We start from the raw sequence: 23833 nt of genomic DNA, 5'->3' as shown, positions 1-23833 counted from the left end.
AAGGATGTCAAAGTCAATCTGAGGTCCTAGTAACTAAATCGACAGGTATCACATGCAATTTTCAAGACATTTGCTTATAGAACTGAGTCTGGTTTTACTGCTTTCTTCTATTTATGTCTCGCGTCGTCATCGACGGCCGCTTGGCCCCTTGGGCGGATCACGCACCAGGAGTCTGACTTTGCCATCGCCAATCTCGACGCCCTGGCTTAAAATGTCCACCTCTTCTTTATCATCTGAGTCGCCCTCCTTAGCGAGAGACTTGTCCCAGCTACGGGCATCAATTCCCAGGATACCCCCCATATTGTTGCGGTCTCCAGGAACAGAGAACTCCCGGTATGCATACCTCCACTCGTTGAGAAAGTTTCGGATCGCCCTGCCAACCTTGTCCTTGCCGTTCTTACTGTGGTGTCCAGAGCCGGTGATGGCATAAATGGGTTGCGATTCCCTCCCGTTTTCCATCAAAACCTTTTCGAGGTACTCGACAGCTTCTTCAGGGTGAAGACCGTGAAGATCGACATACAATTCCTGGCCATTGGAGTTGCCCTTGTTACGTTCATCGTATAATTCTTTCGCAGCCTCGCGATGAGCTTTGCGCATAAGATCGTTCTCGCTCTGTCCTCGCAAGCTGAGAGCTTTAGCCGCCCTAGCGTCATTGCGATTCCAAGCTTGCGCAGCACTATGACAGCCAGTCAGCACACGGGAAACCCCCATTTCTTATTGCGAGAACACATACCTTTGAAGAAATTTATTACGAAGGCCGCCGTGCTTAATAGCCTCTTGGCGAGCCTTCAAATATGCCTTGTTAGCACTCTCACCAGTCTCCAGCCATGGGATATGTTTAGGACTGGGGATGGCCTGAGCCGCAGCGCTGTTCTCCCCATTTCGTGCAACTGTCGAGCTTCCATTGCGCCCCAACCCTCTTTTGAGTTCGGGGAGGACAGGGGTGGGCGAGGGAGACATCTTGACGATATCAGCCAGAGAATTAGGCGCGTTATTCTCCTTATGGGTATGTCCATGACCACCACGCTTGCCGTGATGCTTCTTGCCTTGCTTGATAGATGCAGAACCCAGTGAAGGGAAGGCATCGTTATCATCAAGAGCAGGGGCGGAGATGTCTGATTCTCTGGTTTGATGTCGACTGCTAGGGCGAGATCGAGCACGGGGACTGGAAATTCCCTGGAAATGCTTCAAGCCTGGTGGTGGCGTGATGCCCACGGCGGGGAAATTGTTGCTGCCGGCGAAACCACTTAGATGATCGGGGGTTCCAGGTCTCAGAGAAGGGAACGAGCTAAGATCTCCTAACTGTAAACCGCCGTGCTTTGAGGGTGGCGTACTGGCCCCATCGCGAGCGAGCTTATTCATAAGTTTGGTAGGATCATGCGAGAAAATACATGTCTCTCCTGCCAAGCAATTTCCCATGACCCAGTATCTGCAAGAGAAATGTTAGCTTACAACACGGAGGGACTCGCACGAAAAACATACTTGCAAAGGTGGTTGCTGAGATCATGGCTGAATCGGCAATCGGCGCGCAAGCACGAGCCAGTTGACATGTAGAACTTGCAGATAACACCAGACTTCGATTGACCAAGGGGAGTAGAAGGACGATCGACGGACTTTCCAATCAAGACGTTTTTGGGTTCTTCCAATGAAACACCGCCAGGCTGATTGTCCCCCGCCTGGCTTTCCATAAAGGAGACAATAGTTGCACTGAGATCATAGCCATTCTGCGCGAGAGCGGCTTCGATCTCGTCATCCGATTTTGTCTGCCCGAGGATGGAACGCAACATATCATATGGCGACATATCAGCTGACTGTGCCGACATGGACGAAAACTCAGGGGCTGCTGCGTTGAGAGCACTCGGAGTACCGACAGATGAAGTCACGCTAATTGCATCATCACTGACGAGCCACTCAACATTTTCCGTCTGGTATTCACCTAGAATCTCGGTGGCCGGGGTCGGATCGCTAGCAAATTCGTATGCATTCAAGTTTGGACTATGAGGAATGACGGGTGTCGCAAGAGCCAGACGCGGCGATGCTCGAGGCGAAGAAAAGGGAGAGACCGTGGAGGAGATTGTCCTACCAAAGGTGGAGGGAACAAAGCCCGGGGGAGCAAGGGGGCTCACGGCCAGTCTTGGAGAGCCCGACATGGGAGTTGGCGAACCGCGCCAGGAGGCGGGTGAAGGACGTCGTAAGATCGTCTGTCTTATGGGAGGGGGTGACGCTGATGTGCCGCCGCCGTCACGAAAACGCCAGAGAGCATCTAATATTGCGTTGTCGAGGGAAGTGCCGGTGAGGCTCGTTTCTTTGCGGAAGAGCTCCTCGAGTCTGTCTGTCTTATCCTCGTCCTCCAGTGTTGCATCCTGCAGGATTGGCAAGCACATCTCGAAGTGTTCGTCGGAAACCATGATTTCGACTTGTTTTATTCAATGCGGTTCGAATCGAAAGGAGTCGAAGCTATGGACAGGTTGCTCAGAGCAAGTCGAGGCTCACAATAACGGAACAGGGGTCTCTAAGCTGGTGTGGAGCTGATGCGAAGCGCAACGGTATCTGGAACCGTGTTTCGAGCTTGTAAAGTGGTGTTCTGCGAAAAGAACAAGAAGATGGAGAGGCTACATAATCTTCGGTTAGCTTTGGTACGTGTAGGTGATATAAGAGGTGAGGCGGAGAAGCTGAAGAACGGACAGATGGTGGAGAGTTGGACAAAGAGTCCAGCTGTAGGCCAGATGGTGATGGGGGGTCAGCAAATGGAACTTAGTACGTACAGATTAAAAGATGTGACAAGAAAAGCGAAAGGAGAAGAAAAATCAAGAATCAGAACGCAGAGTAGACGAAACAAAAGGGAAAGTGAAATTCACAGTGAAGGCGAAAACAAAGAGAAGCGCAAGCGCATTCAAGCAAAAGATTAATTAGGTACAACGGTGAAAAGGAGGAGGAGAGGATGGGAGATGATGCAGTGTTAGGGACAGCTTTAGACTAGTCCAATCACTAAGGTAAAAGGAAGGTGGAGGGCGGACGGGAAGCCGAGTGGGGAGTACACGGCCCCCGGGAAGCCTTCAGGGAGACTAGGTGCTAAGCTGTAGAGGGTTCGTGAATCAATTACAGTGGCTAGGCAGGGGGTGTTCCGGGTGGCAGGTTGAGGAAAGCTACCTTATGGAGTGGAGGTGCACCCCATCTCCATCTCAAGTGCTATTTGTTAATTAATAAGTTAGGGGGAAGTGATTCAGATCGTGTTTCGGAATTGCAAGATGGTCGGCTCTGTTAGCAGACATATATGCGGATATAATAACTGGCAGTACATAATGTCGAAGAGGCAAACTTGAGGCATGGTATTGCCTCGTTATCAAGCTATTGCTCTCTGGTTATTTGCATAAAACTAAAGGTAAAGAAATGTCCATGGACTATGGAGCAAGAGAGAGGGTTATTGAACGTCAAAAACAGGCTGAAGAAAGTTTTGATGTCATCTCAAGAAATCAATAACCCAAGTTCCAATATAATACAATAACTATTGTCCTCTTGTTTACTTTCTATAAATTTTGACGTATTTTATTTGCCTTGTTTCTAAGCATGGCACTGGGCACTAGTTCAGCCAAGTAAGCCCAGCCCTGCATCTCTATCACGTATTCGACGGTGACTGTCTTCATTCCATGTTTACCGCATGTGGTTAAAGATGTACCTTGGCCACTATTTCAGTTCATGAAGCCTCTTTTTTTATTTCCTGCCGAGACAGACACGATAAAGTCAAGGCCCTTATTACAAGGGGGGGTAGTAGATACTACTATAGTAGAACACAAATTTCAGGGACAGAGAACCTCTCCTTTCCACCATCTTGACAGGGTTATGTCACTACCTATTCAACCCAAGTACACAGGCCGTCGGATACTACAGAGTGTTTTCAAAGCCAAAAGTAAGTATCACAATCCCCTGATTGAGTGATTCTGCTGGATCAGAGTCCAATTAGAACAACAAGTGTGGATTTCCGCTCTTAGTCGTCGTAGTGGCATCTAATAGGTGACACATTCTGTCTGTACGCACTTCACTATGCCGTATGCTTCTTCCTCCCTCTTTTCTTACCTAGGCGCCAAGTTCATGCAGTACGCCTAAATTTAGTCATTGGACAGAGCGTCGTTTAACTGCCAAAGCAGCCAAAGCATGAACGAGTTGTCATCGAAGGTTCTGATTGGATAAAGACCCATGCTTCTTCTTAAGCCAACGTCTTCTCAAATGGTCGTCTTGAACACCATTAGTTCCAGTGGTCTCCAGGTTGGTAGGCTCTATTTTCACCGTCAAAGCCCATTTCATTTTTTCGATTCCGTAAACCCCAAGGCAAGATGTTATAGGGCGGGATAGCTAAGAAAGATCCAAAGCTTTCCTGGAAGCTCTCTGACTTTTGTTCAACCACGCCATCTATCAACTGTTTCAACTGATTGCCAAATTATATCGGGCATCACACTGGGCAACTCTAGTGGCTATTCGAATGCTGCCCAGCGTATCACAGCTCCTGATGCTATATCGATATAGGGTCTTGATTCAGCTGACTTCCTCCATATTTCGCTACTAAAAAAAAGGAGTCATAAGTCACCAACTTGGATTGCAAGGACAGAAAGGGGCCCTCTCTAGGGTATTTCGTCATCATCATCGCCCCCGAAACCAAAGCTGAAACCACCACCTCCTTGCTGCTGTTGTTCATCATCATCTGTTCCACCAACAGCAGCATCCCATTTGCGTTTTTTCCCGCTCTTCTTATCGGCCAGGTCCAGGGCTTTGTACAGAACCTCTGGATAGCTGCTCTTCATTCTCTCCACGAAGAGTCCAAAAGGGTCCGTGACTGTATCATCGAATCCACTGACCTGATCAGCCTTGTCTCGCAAGAAAGAAACAACTTCCGATACAAGGTTTAAGCTCTGTGGCACGAAGTTCTGCGTAAGTGCAATGCCGCTCTCGAGGTTAACCACCAGATGCCACCATCCGCTGGGAACATGAAGAATCTCTCCCGCTTCGCAAATACCCTCAACGCAGTCAGGAAGCTGCCGTGCTTCTTCATGAAAAGTGAGAAGCCACTCAGCAATGCTGAGGGGACTGGTGACTTCGCTGCTGTCATCGGAAACATAAACTCCGGGCACCTGTGTAGCTGGTGGGAACATTATCCAATACTTCGATCCTTGAATTACAGCGTTCCAAGCACTCGTCGCGTTAGGATCTTTGTGGAAGGTTGAGCCACTTCGCTCAGGACCGACAATTAGCCATCGATGGGCAGGGCGTTCGTCTCCAAAAACCTCGAACAGATCAGGGCCAAAGCAGTCTGGTCTCCAGTATGCGCCGTCTGGCTTCTTACCGACACTGATCCCCGTTTTTTCTGCAAATTTGCGGTCAAAGAGATACAGAGGGCTTTCGTCGCTGTTGTTCTTCATGTATGTGTAATAGGTTGCAAATGGCCAGTCAACAGCCTCAGCACGAAACTCGACCTCAGAAAACATCTGGAGCATGCTATCGACAGTCCACTCCTCATATACTGGCCATTCCTGAATGCATTTGGTAAGCACGAATGGCTGCTCAGTCCATTTCTCAGCATACTGATCGTAAGTCAGGTTCTCGAAGCGACGGATCTGGTTTGCCTTGGGAATATGCGAGGTGAACCGGGTAAGGATGACATGACTGCAGGCAAATGGTCGGTGAAGGACATCTGAAAAGACATTGCTGCAGTCAATTTTGGTCCCTTGGTCACCCGGGAAACCTAAAACAGTTGATCTCCACGATCCTTGCCATCGAATATCTTTGCTGTCTTGTGGTGGTGACCTCCACAGAACTTAGTTCAACAGATACCTCAGAATGTCATTATGCCTCAAGTGACTTACTGCAGAAAGACAGGCTTCCAAAATTCATCTGAGTGGCAGAAGGCGTATAAGAACTTGCATGTGTGGCCAAGCTTCAAGAGAGCCTCAGCATCAAACTGCTCCAGTACAAGCGAGATAACCTCGTCTGGGAGAAGTCTCCAACTTCCAATTGAGCGCCTCGCATTGCGACCCGTAAAGAAATACTGGTTGCCTAGTGGTTTGAGCCCCAGTGGATGAGGAGGAATTGAGTCACTTTGGAGAGTTGACTCAGACATATCGTTTGTCCTATCACAGAGTGAATCATGGTGGCCAGTGCCATTGCTTACGATGGCTGAAGGCATTTGAGTGGTGTCGAGTCCGCGGCTGCCTGCTATAGAAAATATGAAAGAGGAAATAACTGAGAGAGAGAAAATCGGAGAAGTCCGCTAAAAGTTGAAACTCATGAGCAAAACAAGACTGAAGTGTATGATACGATAAATCAGGTACCTCCAGGTTGAAATCAGATACAGTGAGTTTTACCTTAGTGTGGGCGGAAGAAAAAATCGGCTGAGGAACGGTTTTCGGTAACAGCCTCACAGGGAAAGATGAGACTACAGTACAGTTACACTGCAGCTTGACTCTTGCTTCAAAGTGAGGCTACGTAGACTTTCCTTGCTCTTAACTTTAGGTGCCTGGTTTTGTTTGACGATTGCTCATCGTATACCTAATGAAACCACTGACTTTATTAAATAAGCTGACTGATTAACGGACGGCTTAACTAACATGGGTTATTCCCTCGTAGAGAACGGGGGGAAACCTTGAAATACACAGTGAAAGATTATATCCCTGAATGTTGATAAAATACTCTCTTCAGTATTGAAATATGATTGTTATTTAGTGTATTTTCGATATGAATACAGTATTTCATGAAAAATGTTTTCACAACAGGAGTGGGGGTGATTTTTGTAGAATCATCTCTTTTCCTTTCCTTGTAAAGGCACCAGGTGGTTATCTTGTGTATATGGGTCATTGAAGTTGAGGTTCGTCTTTCTTCAATTGGGAGAACAATGACATGACACATGCCACACACAGGCTACAAACAGTCACTGGAAACACCAAAAACCAGCGTTGTTGGTGGCGGACGAGGCACGGATATCCGTGGGTGGAGGGGCATATTTTTTTCTTTCAAGGTTCTAGCGAGGGGCGGGGCAGAGTGGGATGGCTGCAGCCTTTGTTATCATAGGTGGTGACCGTGAGGCAAGAAAAAAAAACTTCTGAAGATACTAGAAAAATCAAAGTAGAATTTTTTTTTAATTTTTTTTTTTTTTAAAAAATTCCTCGCCATACTGTACTGTACTGTAAAGGCCTTAGCCTAGACTGGTGACTGTGACTGGTGAGTGCCCTGCCAATGCAAGGCAGAGACACCAAACCAAATGTACCCTAATCCCGATGCCCCGCCAAGGTCTTCTATCATTGGTCAGTGCCTCACTTGAGGTAAGCGGGTGGGCAGCAATGAAAAAAATATACTGCCTCCACGACCGCCCCTCATTCGACTTTTTTTCCTCTTCTCCTTCATACTCCATCCAAAGGAAACAACACAAATAACCATCCCCATCCTAGGTTCTCGTCGATTCTCGTCATTTTAACGAGATTCTTGATCCTAGTCGATACCAGCTTCCTTTCTTCCAAACGACACAAAGGCGCAGTCTTCTCGAGTAGAAGTTCTGCCCTCTTTTTTCGCTTCCGTCACCCCGCGATTTATCAACTCTAGATCGAGCTGTGCTTGATCTAGATTTTCCAAAGCCTCAACCGCAAACATGGCTGACAAGGGTCTTGAGGATGTCCCCGAGGGTGAGTTATCGCGTCCTTCCCGCTGTCATAGGCTTCGCGATGCGCATGGTTCCTCAGCGGCTCATGCGATGAGAGCAAGCTACTCGTATTACCAACAAACAGACATGCTGACCATACATGTCTTGCAGGACAGATCGAGTCCAACTACGATGAGACCGTCGACTCCTTCGATGACATGAACCTCAAGTCTGAGCTCCTCCGAGGTGGTAAGTGTCTCCCGCACCTCAACAAATCCGTCTCTTGCCGCTCACAATAATCCTCAGTCTACGCCTACGGTTTCGAGCGTCCCTCTGCTATCCAGCAGCGTGCTATCATGCCCGTTATCAAGGGTCACGATGTCATTGCTCAAGCCCAGTCCGGTACTGGAAAGACCGCTACCTTCTCCATCTCTGTTCTCCAGAAGATCGACACCAACGTCAAGCAGTGCCAGGCTCTGATCCTTGCCCCTACCCGTGAGCTTGCTCAGCAAATTCAGAAGGTCGTTGTTGCCATTGGAGATTTCATGCAAATTGAGTGCCACGCTTGTATCGGTGGTACCAGTGTCCGTGAGGACATGAAGGCCCTCCAGGACGGTCCTCAGGTTGTTGTCGGTACTCCCGGCCGTGTTCAGGACATGATCCAGCGCCGCTTCCTCAAGACCGACAGCATGAAGATGTTCGTTCTCGATGAGGCCGATGAGATGCTTTCTGTAAGGAAAATCATTCGTGACCATTGACATCAAAATGCTAACCTCACCTTCAGCGTGGTTTCACAGAGCAGATCTACGATATCTTCCAGCTTCTCCCCCAGTCCACCCAGGTTGTCCTCCTCTCTGCTACCATGCCCCAGGACGTACTTGAGGTCACCACCAAGTTCATGCGTGACCCTGTCCGCATCTTGGTTAAGAAGGACGAGCTTACCCTGGAGGGTATCAAGCAGTTCTATATTGCCGTCGAGAAGGAGGAGTGGAAGTTGGACACCCTCTCCGACTTGTACGAGACCGTCACCATCACCCAGGCTGTTATCTTCTGCAACACCCGCAGAAAGGTCGACTGGCTCACCGACAAGCTCACTGCTCGTGATTTCACCGTTTCCGCCATGCACGGTGACATGGACCAGGCTCAGCGTGACCTGATCATGAAGGAGTTCCGTTCCGGTTCTTCTCGTGTCCTGATCGCCACTGATCTCTTGGCCCGTGGTATCGACGTTCAACAGGTTTCCCTGGTCATCAACTATGATCTCCCTGCCAACCGTGAGAACTACATTCACCGAATTGGTCGTGGTGGTCGTTTCGGCCGAAAGGGTGTCGCCATCAACTTTGTCACCGCTGAGGACGTCCGAATGATGCGTGAGATTGAGCAGTTCTACAGCACCCAGATTGAGGAGATGCCCATGAACGTTGCCGACCTCATCTAAGCTCAATCTAAAAAAAAGTGAAAAAAGCAACACGGGTCTTCCAACATCCGTTCCCAGGCTGTCTCATCAGCCATTTACGAGCAGACGACGCAGGGCAGCCTGACATCTTTGGGAGGAGCTTACGGAGAAATCTCTTGTGGCAGTTGTTGATAGATCTCGTTTCTAGAGTACCGCGCTGGAAGGGCGGCAGGCCTTCCCACACGAGCTGCCGCCGGTCCGGAAGGTGACCGCCGGGGAGGAGGTCAGAACTTCGACTTGGCCGCATGACAAAAGGCTTCGGGGGGCAGTCCTTTGCGCCCTTAATACCTTTGGGAGGGTGCATCGGGGGCTACCAAAAGTAATGCAACGGTTTTTCAAACCTGCTTTTTGTCTCTGTTATTTAGGGTGTCGTTATCATGATGAATGCTTTTCTTTTTCTATTTCAAAATTTGTACCAATTTTTGTGTGAATGCAATGGTGTCGAGGTGACTTGGCATGAGATATTTGACTGTTGTCGCCCAACATGATTTGAATTGCGATCCCATATTAACATTTCGCCGCCCATAATTACTACCTATCCATCCACTCTTTGAGTAATAGGTGTCTCTGTATAGCGTTAACCGATGTTAGGAATGCTCGACTCTTTAAAGGGTCACGCCGTTCGATAAATTAGATATCAATGTGACGGTTGAATAAAGCACCTAATCCGATGGCCTGCAAGGCCCTCGTGAACGAAAGTATTGTATGTAGCTCGTTATTCCATCGTCTTCATCATCCTCTGCACATGCTCGATGTACAGCCCATTCCCAAATTACAGTACACTATATACGACTCCTCCTATCTTTGAGGAGAGTAAAACAAAAGAAAAGCCAAAGATAAAAGTGCAGCCGAGTCAAGTCTTGGACCCGCCCTTATAACGCCGTGTGTGGTATCGCCGCCCATGATATATATAAACTCAAACAAGCCGTCGCCTGAAGAACGCGGCTGAAGCTCGCTGAGCCAGAACTAACAAATTAATCAAACCTGCGGTATTTTGTTTTGGAAAACACTGAACACCATCTAGTAGCCCTGGCCAAAGTGAGTCTGTGTAGGAGGTGGGCTCCTGACAGCCTGGCCGGCGTAGGCACCAGGGATAGGGACAGCCTCATAAGTGGGCTCATCAGTGCTCACAGGCCCGTGTTGCGAGACTTGAACAGTGGGGATGGCAGGAGGTGACGTCTCAGTAGGTGTGAAAGCAGATTGGTTCAGCTTGGGAGTAGCAGAAGGGGCCTTCATAGGAGGAGCCTGGAGCTTAAAGCCAGTGTCCTGGGGAGCAAATTGAGACTTGGGTTCAGCAAATTGGGTACCCGGCGTGAAGGTGGTAGGGTTCTCGCTGATGTCGGACAGGTTTCGATAGGCAGCGGGAGGGTGACGAGGAGACATGGCATAGGCACTGAGAGCCGGAGACTTGGGGCCGAAGCCGGGAGTGTTGGGAGCAGACTGGCTGCGGAGCTGGGCGAGGTAGAGATCGGATCGGGCACGGTCTCGCATATCCATGGACTTGAAGAGCCGTCGCTTTGTGTAGTAGCGGTAGAAAACGACGCTGTAGAGGAGGATACAGAGGACCTCGATGACCACCTCGATAATGATACAGATCATGGCCCAGTTCTGAAGACGGCAGACAAGAGCATAGTCGACTTTCTCACCAAAGACTTCAGATCGATGGTTGTTAACACAAGACCAACCCCACATATCCTGGTTGCCGCTGTTGTTTCTTGAGTTTTGGAAGATAACAGCTGTGACAACCCATAGAATCAAGGCAAGAATGAACTGTGTAAAGTTAGTGCTGGCTCAGGCCAAGTTCAAGAGATGTGTGACTTACCCAGCCAATGGCGAACATGGTATAGTAGGTCCCGACTTTCTCGGCACGTCGATGACCACCACGACAGTAGGAGATAAAAACAACGATACAAGCGACCAGAGAGACGCATGCCATGGCAAGAACGAGCTTCTGGGGCCAGGCGCTGGTGTTCTTAGCCCACGAGGGCATCTTGCTCTGATCAGGCAAAGCCTTGGTAGCGTTGAAGATTGTAAAAGAAGCCGAGAGCATGGCAAGGATGATAAGAGAGCAGCTAAAGTTAACACCACGGAGCGCAAACTTGGCCAAGCGGACTCGGGCCTTGATTTTCTGTCAATGTGTCAGTGAGATGTTCGCAGAGTGAGTTGATATGATGAGTTCACATACCACATCGCGCGCTTGCTCCTTGTCAGTTGACGCCTCGCGCTTCTCCAGAATATCTTCCTCTCGAAACGTTGGACTCAAGGGGTTCTTGAGATGAGCAGGCGTGCCTGGCACCTTCATGGCACTCTTGAGTGGTGTCTTGGGAGTCATTGGTACGGGTATGGATTCTCGCTGGCCGATGTAGCCAAACCCAACGTCAGCGGGTTGAGGTTGAGCAATGTGCGACTTCTCGGGGTCGGCAAAGGGGGACCGAGCCTCAACTGGTGAGTGAACTGAAGTTGCCTCGGCAAATCGAGGAGTTCGAGGCTTTAGAGAGCCGTCTGACGATGATGATTCCGAGGTACCAGGTCGTGCTGAAGCGAGGTTGAGTGCGGCAGGCCGCCTCTTATCTTCTAGAGAATTGTCAGTCAGCATTATGAATTATTGATGGTAGTTAGTTTCCTCCCTCAGAGACGAACCTGGGCCAGCCATGTTTATAACAGGTAAATGCGAGAGAGAAGAAAGATATCAACAGCAAGATGTGCAAGTGGAGGTATAAGAGCTTCAACGCAGTCCAAGCTCACAACCGTAATAGAACAGAGCAAATTGCAAAAGAACAGAGAGACCAGCTATCAAAGGATTGAGAGAGAGGTCCGGCCAGGCGGACTCGAGGGGGAAAGGACGAGTTTTGAGGTTGGCGGCAACATAGGGAACCAGGACGCTCATTCGACACGATGAAAACGCCAGCAACGGGACAGGACAGGAGAGAGAGGGGGTGTGCCGAGAATAGTAACGGAAAATGGCCTTACCAGAATGAAGGGCGGATATCAGCAAGACTTGTGATAGGCAGATGCCAACCGCCGTTAAGTGACTCGGTTTGGATTTAGACGCCCAAGTGATTGTAGAGATGGTAGGTCAAACTCCGCTGGCCTGGTTTGGTCACAGGCGAGTAAGCGCTTGGGAATTCTCTGTTGCCCCTGCTGCTGAGGTTCGTGACACTAAGATAAGTATGAACTCTGAGTAGTCTCAGAGAATATAGGACCGCGAGCGGACAAGTCAAGTTAGACAAGAGAGGGGATCACAGGAGAGATTTGGGAAAGCTGCGGTGTTATGTGAAGCGGTACTGTATTGTGCGGACAGGGTATCCGGACCTCCCATGGCCCTCGAGGCACGAACAAGGCAATTGTTCCATTGAAACAACCATATCCGGCTGGAATTGTCCGGGACATCTTCTGCATGGTGCCCGGGCAGGTCCCTCATGTCGATTGCCCATGCTGAGCAATATCACTGGATAGCAGAAGTTGCCCGGCGGTTAAAGGACATGGAGTTGAAGCGTGGATCTTGGATATAGGGCATCCTTGTTGTCCTATTGGCTGGGCCAGACAGCCGCTCTTTGGACCCTGGACGTTGATCTGCCGGCCTGATAGGCTGCTTCCTGCAGGCGGTTCAAATCTTCACCTCTATATGACCAATCAGCACATCGAGAGCGGTGATGAGCCAGATGGCCATCCAGCCACCTGCAGGCTTCGGCGGCAACAAACGAGTTTTGTTTCGATGTGCTGAGATCCATGCTCGAGCTTGGGGTGGCCCACCAAGGATGTTGCATTAAGCATCTGCCAGGTTGACTCGGTCCATCGAAGCTTTATTTCAAGCAAATGCATGCATTTTCCTGTGCACTTACTTTTTTGCCAGGTCTTTATCCATCTTGGCAGCCGAATGAGTGACTTTTCAACTCCAAGACATTGGTTGAGCTAGCAGTTGGTTGCACACGGTATACGGAAAATTGTCCAAGATGCAGCAATGCAGTCATGGTCGCTCATGGCTGTGCTGTAACAGTGAGACACCATGAACGCAACAAGATATATCTCCATTCAAGGTTACATGACAAGGCTTTCTAGGAAAGTCAGTGATAGTTCGGGATACACAAGTTGATAAAGATAGCATCAAGCCCCATGTCATATGCAAGTAACTGTTGAGAGATTTTTGCTATGCAGCAACTGTCATAGAACCCCCTCACCGTCTTGAGAAGTTGAGCATTCTTGACTTGAATATCTGATGACCCAAGGAGGCTGGTGCATTCAACATTATCCCAGGTATCCCCTCATCTTGGCATGCTAACGGCGGCTTATCGATACTGCAAGCTTGAATCCTGGCACGTGATCAATTAGAAACTGTCTGCAACATACCATCTGCTCTTAAGTCAAGACGCATTGTTAACTAAATAATTGTTAGCATCATCATATCCATCATCAGCTCATTGGTTGGAAGCGTATGACAATGATGACAGCTTGGTTTCAGATTTGTTCCTTGAGCTCCAGGACGTACGGTCACAGACCAAGAGCCTGTACATAGGTCGACTGATCAGATAGAAAATGAGGAGGACTTGAGACAAGGTAAGCGTTAGTAGGGATATTCCGAGGCCGTGCATGAGGCGTCTCTCAGGTTGCTAGCTTGTCCTGATACCATAGTATTGTTGTGATGATGGTGTGCTTTACTTCAAGACCTACAACAGACACAAAACAACTCATAGGGTTGATAGTGCGCGTCTTTTATCAGAATTATACGAAAGTTTGAGAAGGAAAATATACGGACCTCACCCATCGACGTCAATCTACGGTTGTAACCCACCTTGGTATCTTAAATAAGACTTCTCATGAAGGTGGGACACTTTTGTCACTTTGGCCGAAGCTCACCCGAGGAGGGGCATTAAATCCTTATCGCTTTATCAGACCCCATCAGGCTTAGCGTAAGAGTCATAGCCATTTCGACTGGCTGCACACGAGGAATTTTGCCATCATCAAGGCGAAATACGCAAAATCTCGGCCCTCGACGACCCGCAACCTGGAGAACCACTCGTGAGACCTTCGAATCTTGGACCGTAATTTTCTTCCGATCCAACCGACCGATTTCCTGACTCGAAACCGCTCTCCCGCTGCTCTACGACCGAAAAACCACATCTGAAATACCGTCCGAACTGCCCCGCCTTCATCATGTCTGCCAACGGCGACCCCAAATACGACGACATCGAGTCCGAATCTGACTCCGGCGAGTCTGTCGGCCACAACGAGGCTGGCGATGAGAAGCCCCTCAAGTCGGCTCTCAAGAAGTCCAACCCAGCTATCGCAGAGCCCGCTGCTCAAAAACCTCCTCTGCCGCCACAAACCGACCCCAAAGATCTCGATGTTGCCAGCCTGACCCCTCTGACGCCCGAGATTATTGCCCGTCAAGCTACTATCAACATTGGCACCATTGGCCATGTAGCCCACGGAAAGTCCACCGTCGTCAAGGCTATCTCGGGTGTCCAGACTGTTCGTTTCAAGAACGAGCTGATCCGAAACATTACCATCAAGTTGGGTTATGCCAACGCCAAGATCTACAAGTGCGACAACCAAGCATGCCCTCGGCCTGGATGCTACCGCAGTTACAAGAGTGAGAAGGAGGTTGATCCTCCTTGTGAGCGAGATGGTTGCGGCGGTACTTACAGGCTATTGCGACACGTCTCGTAAGATGATACTCAAAACTCGTGTACGGAATAATGGCTGATGTTTACAGGTTCGTTGATTGCCCCGGTCACGATATTCTCATGAGCACCATGTTGTCAGGCGCCGCCGTCATGGACGCCGCCCTCCTCCTCATCGCCGGTAACGAATCTTGCCCTCAGCCCCAGACCTCCGAGCACTTGGCTGCTATTGAGATCATGAAGCTCGACAAGATTATCATTCTCCAGAACAAGGTTGATCTTATGCGAGAAGAGGCTGCGCAGCAGCACTACCAATCCATCCTCAAGTTCATCCGAGGAACTGTTGCCGGCAAGTCCCCAGTCATCCCCATCTCTGCCCAGCTCAAGTTCAACATCGATGCCGTCAACGAGGCCATTGTCAACACCATTCCCGTTCCTCCCAGAGACTTCAGCATAGACCCTCACATGATCGTCATTCGATCATTCGACGTCAACAAGCCTGGTTCCGAGATCGATGAACTCAAGGGTGGCGTTGCTGGTGGCTCTATTCTCCACGGTGTCGTCAAGCTTGGTGATGAGATCGAGATCCGACCTGGTATTGTCTCCCGAGACGATAGTGGTGCCCTAAAGTGCACTCCCATTTTCAGTCGAGTCGTCTCGCTTAACTCCGAAGCCAACGACCTCAAGTACGCTGTTCCCGGTGGTCTCATTGGTGTCGGCACCCGAATCGACCCTACTCTGTGCCGAGCCGATCGTCTTGTCGGTTTCGTCTTGGGTCTCAAGGGCCGTCTTCCCGAGATCTACAGCGAGATCGAGGTCAACTTCTACCTTCTCCGCCGCCTGCTCGGTGTGAGGACCGCCGATGGCAAACAAGCCAAGGTTGCTAAGCTCGCTAAGAACGAGGTTATCATGGTTAACATTGGTTCTACCTCTACTGGTGCCAAGGTTGCTGCTATCAAGAACGATGCTGCTAAGCTTGTCCTGACCAGCCCCGCCTGTACCAACATTGGCGAGAAGGTTGCTCTGAGCAGACGTATTGAGAAGCATTGGCGTCTTATTGGTTGGGCTACCATTGCTGCGTAAGTTCCCATATACATGAGTTCCTCCCTGTTACAGAACAATTCGACTGACCTCTTCCACAGTGGTGTGACCCTCGAGCCCAGCACTGCTTAGACTATCCACCTAAATCAACGAACGACTTAAGCAGCTTTTTCGCATGATTTCCCGGCTACATAACACGACGAGCTCAAGAATGCCCAATTTCAGAGGCAAAGCCCCAGAAGGCATTTTGAGTAGACGGATGGCGCTGGAGGGGGCCTGGTGTTTGGTGGTCTTTTACAAGATAGCATGGGGACGGAAGAATAAGGGGAGCAGATGAGAAATGTAGTTATGCTGTAAATGCATCGAGGTTACACCAACCTCACAGGGAGACCCAAAAGTTTTAACCAAACGCTCATAGCACGAAATGAAGAGATTACATAACTAAACCTCCAAGGAGTATATGTAATATCTATTTGCGTGTTTTCCGCGCGTGCTTGACCAAATTTTCTATGACACCTTCGAACGCTTCTCGATCGCCAATCTTTTCGTCCGTTCTTTTCTTCCAATATTCCAATGCTTCCTTGGCCGCTTCCTGCAAACCTTCCAATTTGGCTACATGGGCTTTTAATTCCTCGTCAGTCATACCATCAAGTGCTTCGTCTGTTGTTTGGCACAAATGACGAGCCGCCACGAGGTCCAGCTCAGGTTGTGGTGGAGGCCCGCGGCGCTTTCTCGTCGAGGCTGATGGTTTTCCTTGCGTATCAACCGATGTGGAAGAATTGTTACCTTCGCCTTGCCGTAACCTAGAGACAGATCGGGAATCTGTAGACGTTCTAGGGGACAGTGAGGGGACGTTTAGAGAGGGAAGGACGAGCTTCTTCTGCTTAGAGGCTGGGAGGATCTCATCTAGATCGACGGGAACACCGAGTGACACGAGAAAGAGGCGGCGTGTGCGAGAGCGGATCCAATCAGGGGGCGCGAGAGGAGGTGGCGCTACCAGCTGTGACCATAGAGATGCGGACCTTGCTGTGAAGAACACTGAATCCTTGGAGAGAGGAGGGAATGTGGGAAGATCGAGTTCTTCTGGGGGTATAGAGTGGCGAGGAAAGGTTCCAAGGCAGATACGACTGCTTCTGGATCGAGTCCATCAAAATCGGGTATGGACTACATAATGGTGAGCAAAGAGTAAGGGGCATAACATAGGTATATCTTACGAATGGTAATGTAGATTGCTGCGGAGGCCGTGTGGCAGTAGGCGCTGGTGTCTCTGCTTCTTGGAATCCATCTTCAAAATCATCAAAGTCATCGTCTTCATTACCCTCCTCGAAATCGTCAAAGTCGTCACCAAACCCGTCGTCGGCATTGCCATCGTCATCGTCATCATTATCTTGTTGCGTATCGTCATCATCATCGTCGTCGTCAGCATCTTGCAAAGAAGCAGCTATGGCAAGGGGGTTTTCAGAAGCTCCATCTTCTTGTAATTTCGAGTCTGTAGTATCGGGTGACGGTGTTGAATTATCTACGCGGACAAGTCTCAGTGGTCAATGATCGTTCTTTTGGATTTTAGGACTTTGCTACTCCCGTACCAGAATTGCTGTCAACATGTGCGCTCTCGCCTTGAATCTCCTTGACCTGACCATCAGAATCCACGAGAATGTCCGGAGAAGCATCTGCTTTGCGCCTCTCCTCATATTGAATTGAATGCGATCGGCTTCTAGCCCCAGGAGCCTCCTCTACGATGGTCGTGGGAGCTTTGATTTCGGGAGTAGAGGGAGCATTTTGAGATGCGCCCGTCTCTGGAGCAATCGCAATCTCATCAGGCTGAGCATCTTGCCCCCGCATCTCGTATGCTTCAGTTCCCGGAACCTCGCCGTGTGATGGCTGATCGTCGACCTTCTCGACCCGGGTCTTGGGAATTGGCGAACTAATCTTGGGGCTTCCCGCACCAGATGCAGCATCGGTAAACTGGTCGTCGGATTCGGACTCCTCAGCTACAACATATCAATCAGCAAGGATCGATTGTCCGAAAATGGGTGCCATCATACCAAGTTCGTGAGCTCCAGGGTCCTCAACGGGAGCACCCTTGGGAAGCTCAAGCTTCTCGGCGTCTGTCATGATGACGGGAGTTGGATGGAAATGGTGTTTCGAGATCTAGAACATGCGGTATTGATAGTCGACGTGGGGTTCGAGGAACACAGGGCTAACAGCTGAGCAGGCTTAATGGCTATAACGCGGTATTGGCGGAGCCTGGTGAGGTGAGGCGGTAAGTGTAATACGGCTGCCGTTTCAGGAGGGTTGGCGCACAAAATGACTCTGAGGCTAACAATAGAGTAAGGAGCTTGATTAGACTATGATCGGTACGAAGAAATCAAGAAAAGAGGTCGTTCCCGTCCATCAGTTCGTGAGATCTACCTAGAGCTCAGGTGGGCAAGTATCACGTGGGGCTACCAACACTTACCTCTTTTCTTTAACTCAGTTGCGCGGCTCTTGCTCATCCCATCCCATCCCATACCATCCATCCATTCGTGATCCTTGGCTTTGAGTTATCCCTGCATCAGCTTAGTCTAGAACACGGCATATTCACCGTATTTGGGTCGGAGGGTTCGATTTACGACATGATACTTGGCATATTGCTGCATTAGTATGATAGTGAGACTACATGGAACTTGAAAGGAACGATGCAATAAGTAATTCTCGAGGTTTGTAAACTTTCAATGCTACCTAAGGTACCTATTGTTTGACGAATTTGGGATATCCGTATAGTCCGTAGTAAAGAAAATTGAGATGATCATTTCCAGTTCATCATCAACCTTTGGCACAAGATCTGCACTTTATCTAGAACTGAAGCACAATGCTTACTATTTTCAGCATATTCTTTGGCATTATAAACCATAGTATCGTCTCATTTAGACAATATGCCGGCATCTTACATTCTCCTTTCTATAGTTCTATTTTACAATTAGTGCGTTCTCGATTCAAAATATTACCAATATACTCAATGTGTTTGCACTCAAACATTTAAGCCAAGTCAATGATCACTAAGGAGTTTCGTTAAATTATTATAATGACACACCGCACATAACTTGCGTCTGTGGGTTTCATGTTCTAATGCTTCGCGTTTTAATTCACGCATGATGAATCTTGATATTTGTCTTGATCGAGATCCTTACGACATAACTCAACAAGCACCGTTTATAACGTGAAGTTGGAGCAAAATGAAACGGGTACCGAAATAGCCTAGCACGGACACGGTGCAGCTAACGGTAAATGCTCACCTCAAGACGCGTCTCCACAAAAAAAGCTCCCAAATGCTATGCCGACCAGCCTTCAACACATCCGTTGCCATCAACGACCATAATCTTCCCATTTCGACTTACATAGTCATCATCCCAGATCTTGCTTTCGACTACCGGGAACCTTCGTCTCCGAAGTGTTGATACTTCTTCAAGCTGGATCAAATACTCCGCGACCGATAATTTCCCCGATTCGAGCAAGCTGATCTCGGTCGTCAACCCCCAAGATGTCGTTCAGCTTCGGAAAAGCAACCTCTTCCAGCGCGCCCAACAACACGACGTCGACTGCGCCAGCTTCGGGGGGTCTTTTTGGAGCTGCTACAGGAACTCCTAGCTTCTCTTTCGGCTCGATTGGTGGTTCTGCCAGTAACACCACAACACCGACCAGCAGCGCAACCAATATGTTTGGTCAACAAAGCGGTGCCTCGGCGCAGAAGCCTGCCAGCAATCTCTTCGGCGGCGGCGCAAACACAACCAACACTTCTACCACTCCCTCTTCTGGTGGTATGTTCGGCGCTGGTGGTTCTACAACTCCTGCGACGGGTGGTCTTTTTGGAGGTGCCTCATCCACCACCCCAGCGGCTACTTCAGCACCTTCCAGCGGTGGGTTGTTTGGTAGTGGTACCAGCAATTCAACGGCCCCTGCGTCTGCAGGACTTTTTGGAAACAATGGGAATAATGCAAGCAAGCCAGCCACTGGCCTCTTCGGCGGTGGTGGCTCTTCTGCTCCTGCTAGTAGTGGCGCTGGTCTGTTCGGCCAGAATAATGCCAACCAGACTGCGACAGCTACCCCTTCTTCTGCACCCACAAACCTTTTCGGAAACGCTGCCTCTGGAGCTGCAACTCCTGCTAAACCAACTTTCGCTTTGCCATCTACAACTCCAGCTGGGGCACCACCCGTTGACTCTTCGAAGCCTGCTGGTGGATTATTCGGCAACACAGGTGCGCAAGCATCTACTGGAACCTCAAGCCTATTCGGCGGGGCGAAACCTGCGACCACGTCGGCTCCGTCTGCCCAACCCAGCACGACAGCAGCTGCATCATCTAGCGGCCTCTTCGGGGGTGCGCAGTCCGGAAGCAGCGCTCCCTCCGGAGGTCTTTTTGGAGCGAAGCCGGCGCCAGCCTCTACTCCCGCGGCCGGGGGCCTATTCGGTGCAAAGACTGAAGGGGCTCCGCCTGCTGCCGCTTCGCAAGCCGGAAGCACGGCCCCTTCTAACTCTGCAGCCTCTTTGTTCGGTGCCAAACCTGCAGCCCCAGCGACTACAACTCCAGGCTCGACGCCGGCTAGTGGCCTCTTCGGCGGCGGCGCAACAAGTTCTGCTGCCTCTGGAGCTTCTGCTACAACGACAGCTGGAGGGTTGTTCGGTGCCAAACCTGCAACAAATACAACTTCTACAGCGGCTCCGGCCGCAACTGTAACAAGCGCTGGCAGTCTTTTTGGCGGCGCTCCCAAGCCATCTACCGAATCCTCTACTTCAACGCCGGCCGGTGGTCTGTTCGGAGCACCCGGAACAAGCCAACCGACTGGTTCCGCGGCTGCCATGACTGCAACAACTGGTGCAACAACTACTACTGCCCCTTCGGTTGGCTCAACTCCTGCTGCTGCCAGCAGCCTGTTCGGCGCGAAACCAACCACAGACACCAGCAAGGATGCAGCTAAGTCTGCGGCTTCCAGTGCTACTCCTGGAGCCCTAGGCGCTTCCACGACTGGCCCGACATCCCAGATGGCGCGACTCAAGAACAAAACCATGGAGGATATTGTTACACGTTGGGCATCCGACCTCTCTAAGTACCAAAAGGAATTTAAGGAGCAAGCCACCACTGTGTCGACCTGGGACAGAAGCCTTGTGGATAACGGCGAGAAGATCCAGAAGTTGTACTTGGATACATTCGAGGCTGAACGAGCCAGCCATGAAATCGAGCGACAGCTTGCTGCTGTAGAAAGCCAGCAAGATGAGCTCGAGGCTTGGTTGGACCGATACGAGTCTGAGGTTCAGGATATGTTTGCTAAGCAACTTGGTCCTGGCGAGCAGTTAGCTGGCCCTGACCAGGAACGAGAACGTACATACAAGCTTGCAGAGAAGCTGACGCAACAATTGGACGAAAAGTCACGCGATCTCTCCAAGATGGTCAAGGAAATCAATGACATCTCAGGGACATTGAACAAGGGTGCTAAGCCTGAGGACCCTGTAAGTTACATTCCATTTTTATTCCCCTGGATAAGTTTTGCTAACCCAGTACACAGCTGAGCCAGATCGTTCGGGTCCTGAACGGTCACCTCACACAATTGCAGTGGATTGATGCTAATGCCTCGTCGCTGCAAGCCAAGGTTGCGGCTGCTCAGAAATCCAGCAGCAACCTAGGAAGTCATTATGCTGGTTCTGATAATGATGCGGCAGAGAGCTTCTATCGCTCATACATGGGTCGACGATGAAGAGGGGGCTACAATTATTGGCTTGGAGTTTAAGGCAAGGAATTCAGGCAATTCCGTTTCAGATATGAATACGGAGAGAAGACGTGCAGTAGAGAGTAACAAGGATACGGGCGACATCTGGAAATCCAATGTTGGGGAGTGCAAATGCGTGATTGTTCTTGTACACTAGTTTAGACTATGGAAAAAGACAAGCACTGGACGAAGTGCGATTTCAAGTCAGGTCGAGTTCCCTCAATTGATAACTGTACATCCATATTGATCTTGGCGAGCGGGATTGAACCTCACTCAGAGCTGATGATTTCTCCCCGCAGTCTTTGCCGGGGGTATCCGGTAATCCGAGGTATGAGTTGTTTAGTTCTTCTCGCCGCCCTGCTCACGGGTGATCTCGTCACTGCAGAAGAATTTAAGTTAGATGTATGCTCAACTCAGACGTCTGACAACTGCGCGGATGGTACTTGGGGTAGCCTACATGTGCTTGGAGAGACGATCAAGGTGTTGCTGCTGCTCCTGGAGCTTCTTCTTGAGCTCAATGAGCTTCTCCTTCTCGCGCTGGCGGATAGCATAATCCTCGTTAGCCTTCTCCCGTCGCTGGAAGGCATCACTAGAGAGTGAAAAATGTCAGAATCCTTCTATCGCGATGTCAATTGGACCGCAGGCGGAAAACTCACCCAGAACCACCAGTGGGACGGACTGAACCAGTAGCTCCCTCGGTCATGACGCGAGGAGTGGTAGAGAAGCATCGAACAGGCCGGAAGACGGCTGTCTGGCGGAAGGTTGTGCGAAGCATGCTTGCGTTGAAGTTTGGATTTCTTGTCTTGACTTGCTAGTGACAAAGAATTGGAGATGTGCTTTGTTTTGTAGCCGATGACGTTGGAAGGTTGCTGGTGGAAGAGCCGAGATGATCTGACGACGAGCTTAGGCCAAGGGTTGACTGTTATGGTCGCCTTAGGCCGTTACCTGGCATTGGCAGACAGTGGGCTAGCAAGACCAAGTACTAGATTAACAATCATGGGTGGCTTAGCGGTAAATCCCGGCCAGCTCCGCCTGTAAGCTCGGATCTGGGTCATGACCTTTCCAGCCTACGAGACAACGGAATTGAGACAGCCAGGGGCCAGGATAGGCTCTAGGGTGCCTGGTCAGGCATAACTACCCTGTATTATGTGAACTAGCACTTTGATTTATCGGTATTTGTTGAGTTTATTATAAAGCTCGGAGTTTCCTTGCATTCGATACTTGACCTTCACAATGGATGGCGGATCACATGTACCACAGCTTGGCCCCGGAGGCAATTGCATGACATCAGAGCTCTCTTCAGGTGGGGGTTTGTTAGGTTCCATTCTGCATACACAATAACTGTACCTCAGGAGATACGACACCGAGAGTACGCTGTCTACTACTACGTAGATATCTCATATGATGCTATTTACTCTACAAAGAGTCACTACCCTATAGTATTCCCGGTCAACTTGTTCAGTCCGTTCTGACTTTGAAAGATACCAGGATACTGTCGGGGTAATCGAGGGGAGTTGTATCATGCCATCATTGGATAACGACGTCAGTGAATTAGGTCAACTCAAAGCAACACAATACGCTCAAACCAAGTAGAAACCGGGCAGTTGTGCTCCGCCAATATACATTGCAGTCATTCGTACAGTTCTATGACTTAGTAGACTAATCATCAATGAAATGGGATGCTCAGATTTTATCGGAGTAATAAAGTGCATTTCGTGGATTTACAGAACTGAAACTTTGGTCAGATGCAAGCATCCGAGGCAAGGAATGCTCAGTGTAAGGCAGTCAACCAAGTTAGAGGTGTGATCTCACTCATGAGCCAATATGAGAATGATGAGCCTAACTAGCAACATTGAGATTGCCGTTTCTGTCCCACAACCCAAGTCTCGTGTCGGCACTTGTGTGGCTGTTCCGAGCACACCAACAGCCCGACTGACAAGGCAAAAGAGCAATCAGGTCTGGTCGCATGATGACGATGATGACACTTGACACTATGGACCCCTCATTTCACTTTCTTTTTTGAAAAGTCACCTTTGCTCAACGTGCCCGTTGCTTAGCCGTTGACATGTCTTTCCGCCATAAACGGCTTTTGTCGGGTAGAGACTCAAGGCCAAGATGAATATAGTTCTCAACGTCAAGATATTCAGAATAAGGGATGGGCAGTGCTATGGGACCACCTAAGCTGAAAAGTAAGGCGTGAAGATGTTCGGTAGGTACCTAGGTAGGGCGACAACGCAGTAAGGATACCGAGATCCAAAGACTCGTCACCCATCAATGCGAGGTCTCAATAGAGGGCCATTTTCGTTCGGCAATTTGCAATCGAGACAACCTAATAATGAGATTAAGCATGAATAA

General features: G+C 49.6%; 7 protein-coding genes across 7 annotated transcripts; 3 read left to right on the top strand and 4 right to left on the bottom strand.

Annotated features, from left to right (window-relative positions):
• Positions 1 to 126: 126 nt before the first annotated feature.
• BKA55DRAFT_499087 (uncharacterized protein) lies at positions 127 to 2408 on the bottom strand (the record flags this gene model as incomplete). Its single annotated transcript, XM_046186621.1, has 3 exons — positions 127 to 676; positions 734 to 1429; positions 1483 to 2408. The coding sequence occupies 3 exons, from the start codon at positions 2406 to 2408 to the stop codon at positions 127 to 129; spliced, it is 2172 nt and encodes a 723-aa protein (XP_046055084.1).
• A 2208-nt stretch (positions 2409 to 4616) lies between these two features.
• On the bottom strand, positions 4617 to 6175 carry BKA55DRAFT_500062 (uncharacterized protein; the record flags this gene model as incomplete). Its single annotated transcript, XM_046186713.1, has 2 exons — positions 4617 to 5796; positions 5856 to 6175. The coding sequence occupies 2 exons, from the start codon at positions 6173 to 6175 to the stop codon at positions 4617 to 4619; spliced, it is 1500 nt and encodes a 499-aa protein (XP_046055083.1).
• Positions 6176 to 7446: 1271 nt separating this feature from the next.
• On the top strand, positions 7447 to 9059 carry BKA55DRAFT_711838 (P-loop containing nucleoside triphosphate hydrolase protein; the record flags this gene model as incomplete). Its single annotated transcript, XM_046200809.1, has 4 exons — positions 7447 to 7664; positions 7793 to 7870; positions 7928 to 8352; positions 8406 to 9059. The coding sequence occupies exons 1-4, from the start codon at positions 7631 to 7633 to the stop codon at positions 9057 to 9059; spliced, it is 1191 nt and encodes a 396-aa protein (XP_046055082.1). The 5' UTR covers positions 7447 to 7630.
• A 1038-nt stretch (positions 9060 to 10097) lies between these two features.
• On the bottom strand, positions 10098 to 11673 carry BKA55DRAFT_499289 (uncharacterized protein; the record flags this gene model as incomplete). The annotated part of the gene is made up of 3 exons (XM_046186644.1): positions 10098 to 10847; positions 10900 to 11205; positions 11263 to 11673. The coding sequence occupies 3 exons, from the start codon at positions 11671 to 11673 to the stop codon at positions 10098 to 10100; spliced, it is 1467 nt and encodes a 488-aa protein (XP_046055081.1).
• Positions 11674 to 14228: 2555 nt separating this feature from the next.
• BKA55DRAFT_684528 (P-loop containing nucleoside triphosphate hydrolase protein) lies at positions 14229 to 15871 on the top strand (the record flags this gene model as incomplete). The annotated part of the gene is made up of 3 exons (XM_046198653.1): positions 14229 to 14740; positions 14791 to 15777; positions 15841 to 15871. 3 exons carry the CDS (start codon positions 14229 to 14231, stop codon positions 15869 to 15871), a joined length of 1530 nt encoding a protein of 509 aa, XP_046055080.1.
• Positions 15872 to 19057: 3186 nt separating this feature from the next.
• Positions 19058 to 21680, top strand: BKA55DRAFT_554972 (Nsp1-like C-terminal region-domain-containing protein). Its single transcript, XM_046191619.1, has 2 exons — positions 19058 to 21221; positions 21278 to 21680. The coding sequence occupies exons 1-2, from the start codon at positions 19260 to 19262 to the stop codon at positions 21464 to 21466; spliced, it is 2151 nt and encodes a 716-aa protein (XP_046055079.1). The 5' UTR covers positions 19058 to 19259; the 3' UTR covers positions 21467 to 21680.
• On the bottom strand, positions 21681 to 22657 carry BKA55DRAFT_554969 (mitochondrial ATPase inhibitor, IATP-domain-containing protein). Its single transcript, XM_046191618.1, has 3 exons — positions 22135 to 22657; positions 21936 to 22067; positions 21681 to 21857 (listed from the first exon to the last, which is right to left on the bottom strand). Exons 1-3 carry the CDS (start codon positions 22251 to 22253, stop codon positions 21818 to 21820), a joined length of 291 nt encoding a protein of 96 aa, XP_046055078.1. The 5' UTR covers positions 22254 to 22657; the 3' UTR covers positions 21681 to 21817.
• Positions 22658 to 23833: the final 1176 nt, after the last annotated feature.

The sequence above is a fragment of the Fusarium redolens genome (genome assembly GCF_020744475.1).
Source record: "Fusarium redolens strain MPI-CAGE-AT-0023 chromosome Unknown BKA55scaffold_2, whole genome shotgun sequence".
Classification (NCBI taxonomy): Eukaryota; Fungi; Ascomycota; class Sordariomycetes; order Hypocreales; family Nectriaceae; genus Fusarium; species Fusarium redolens.
This window is presented reverse-complemented; position numbering and strand designations above follow the sequence as displayed.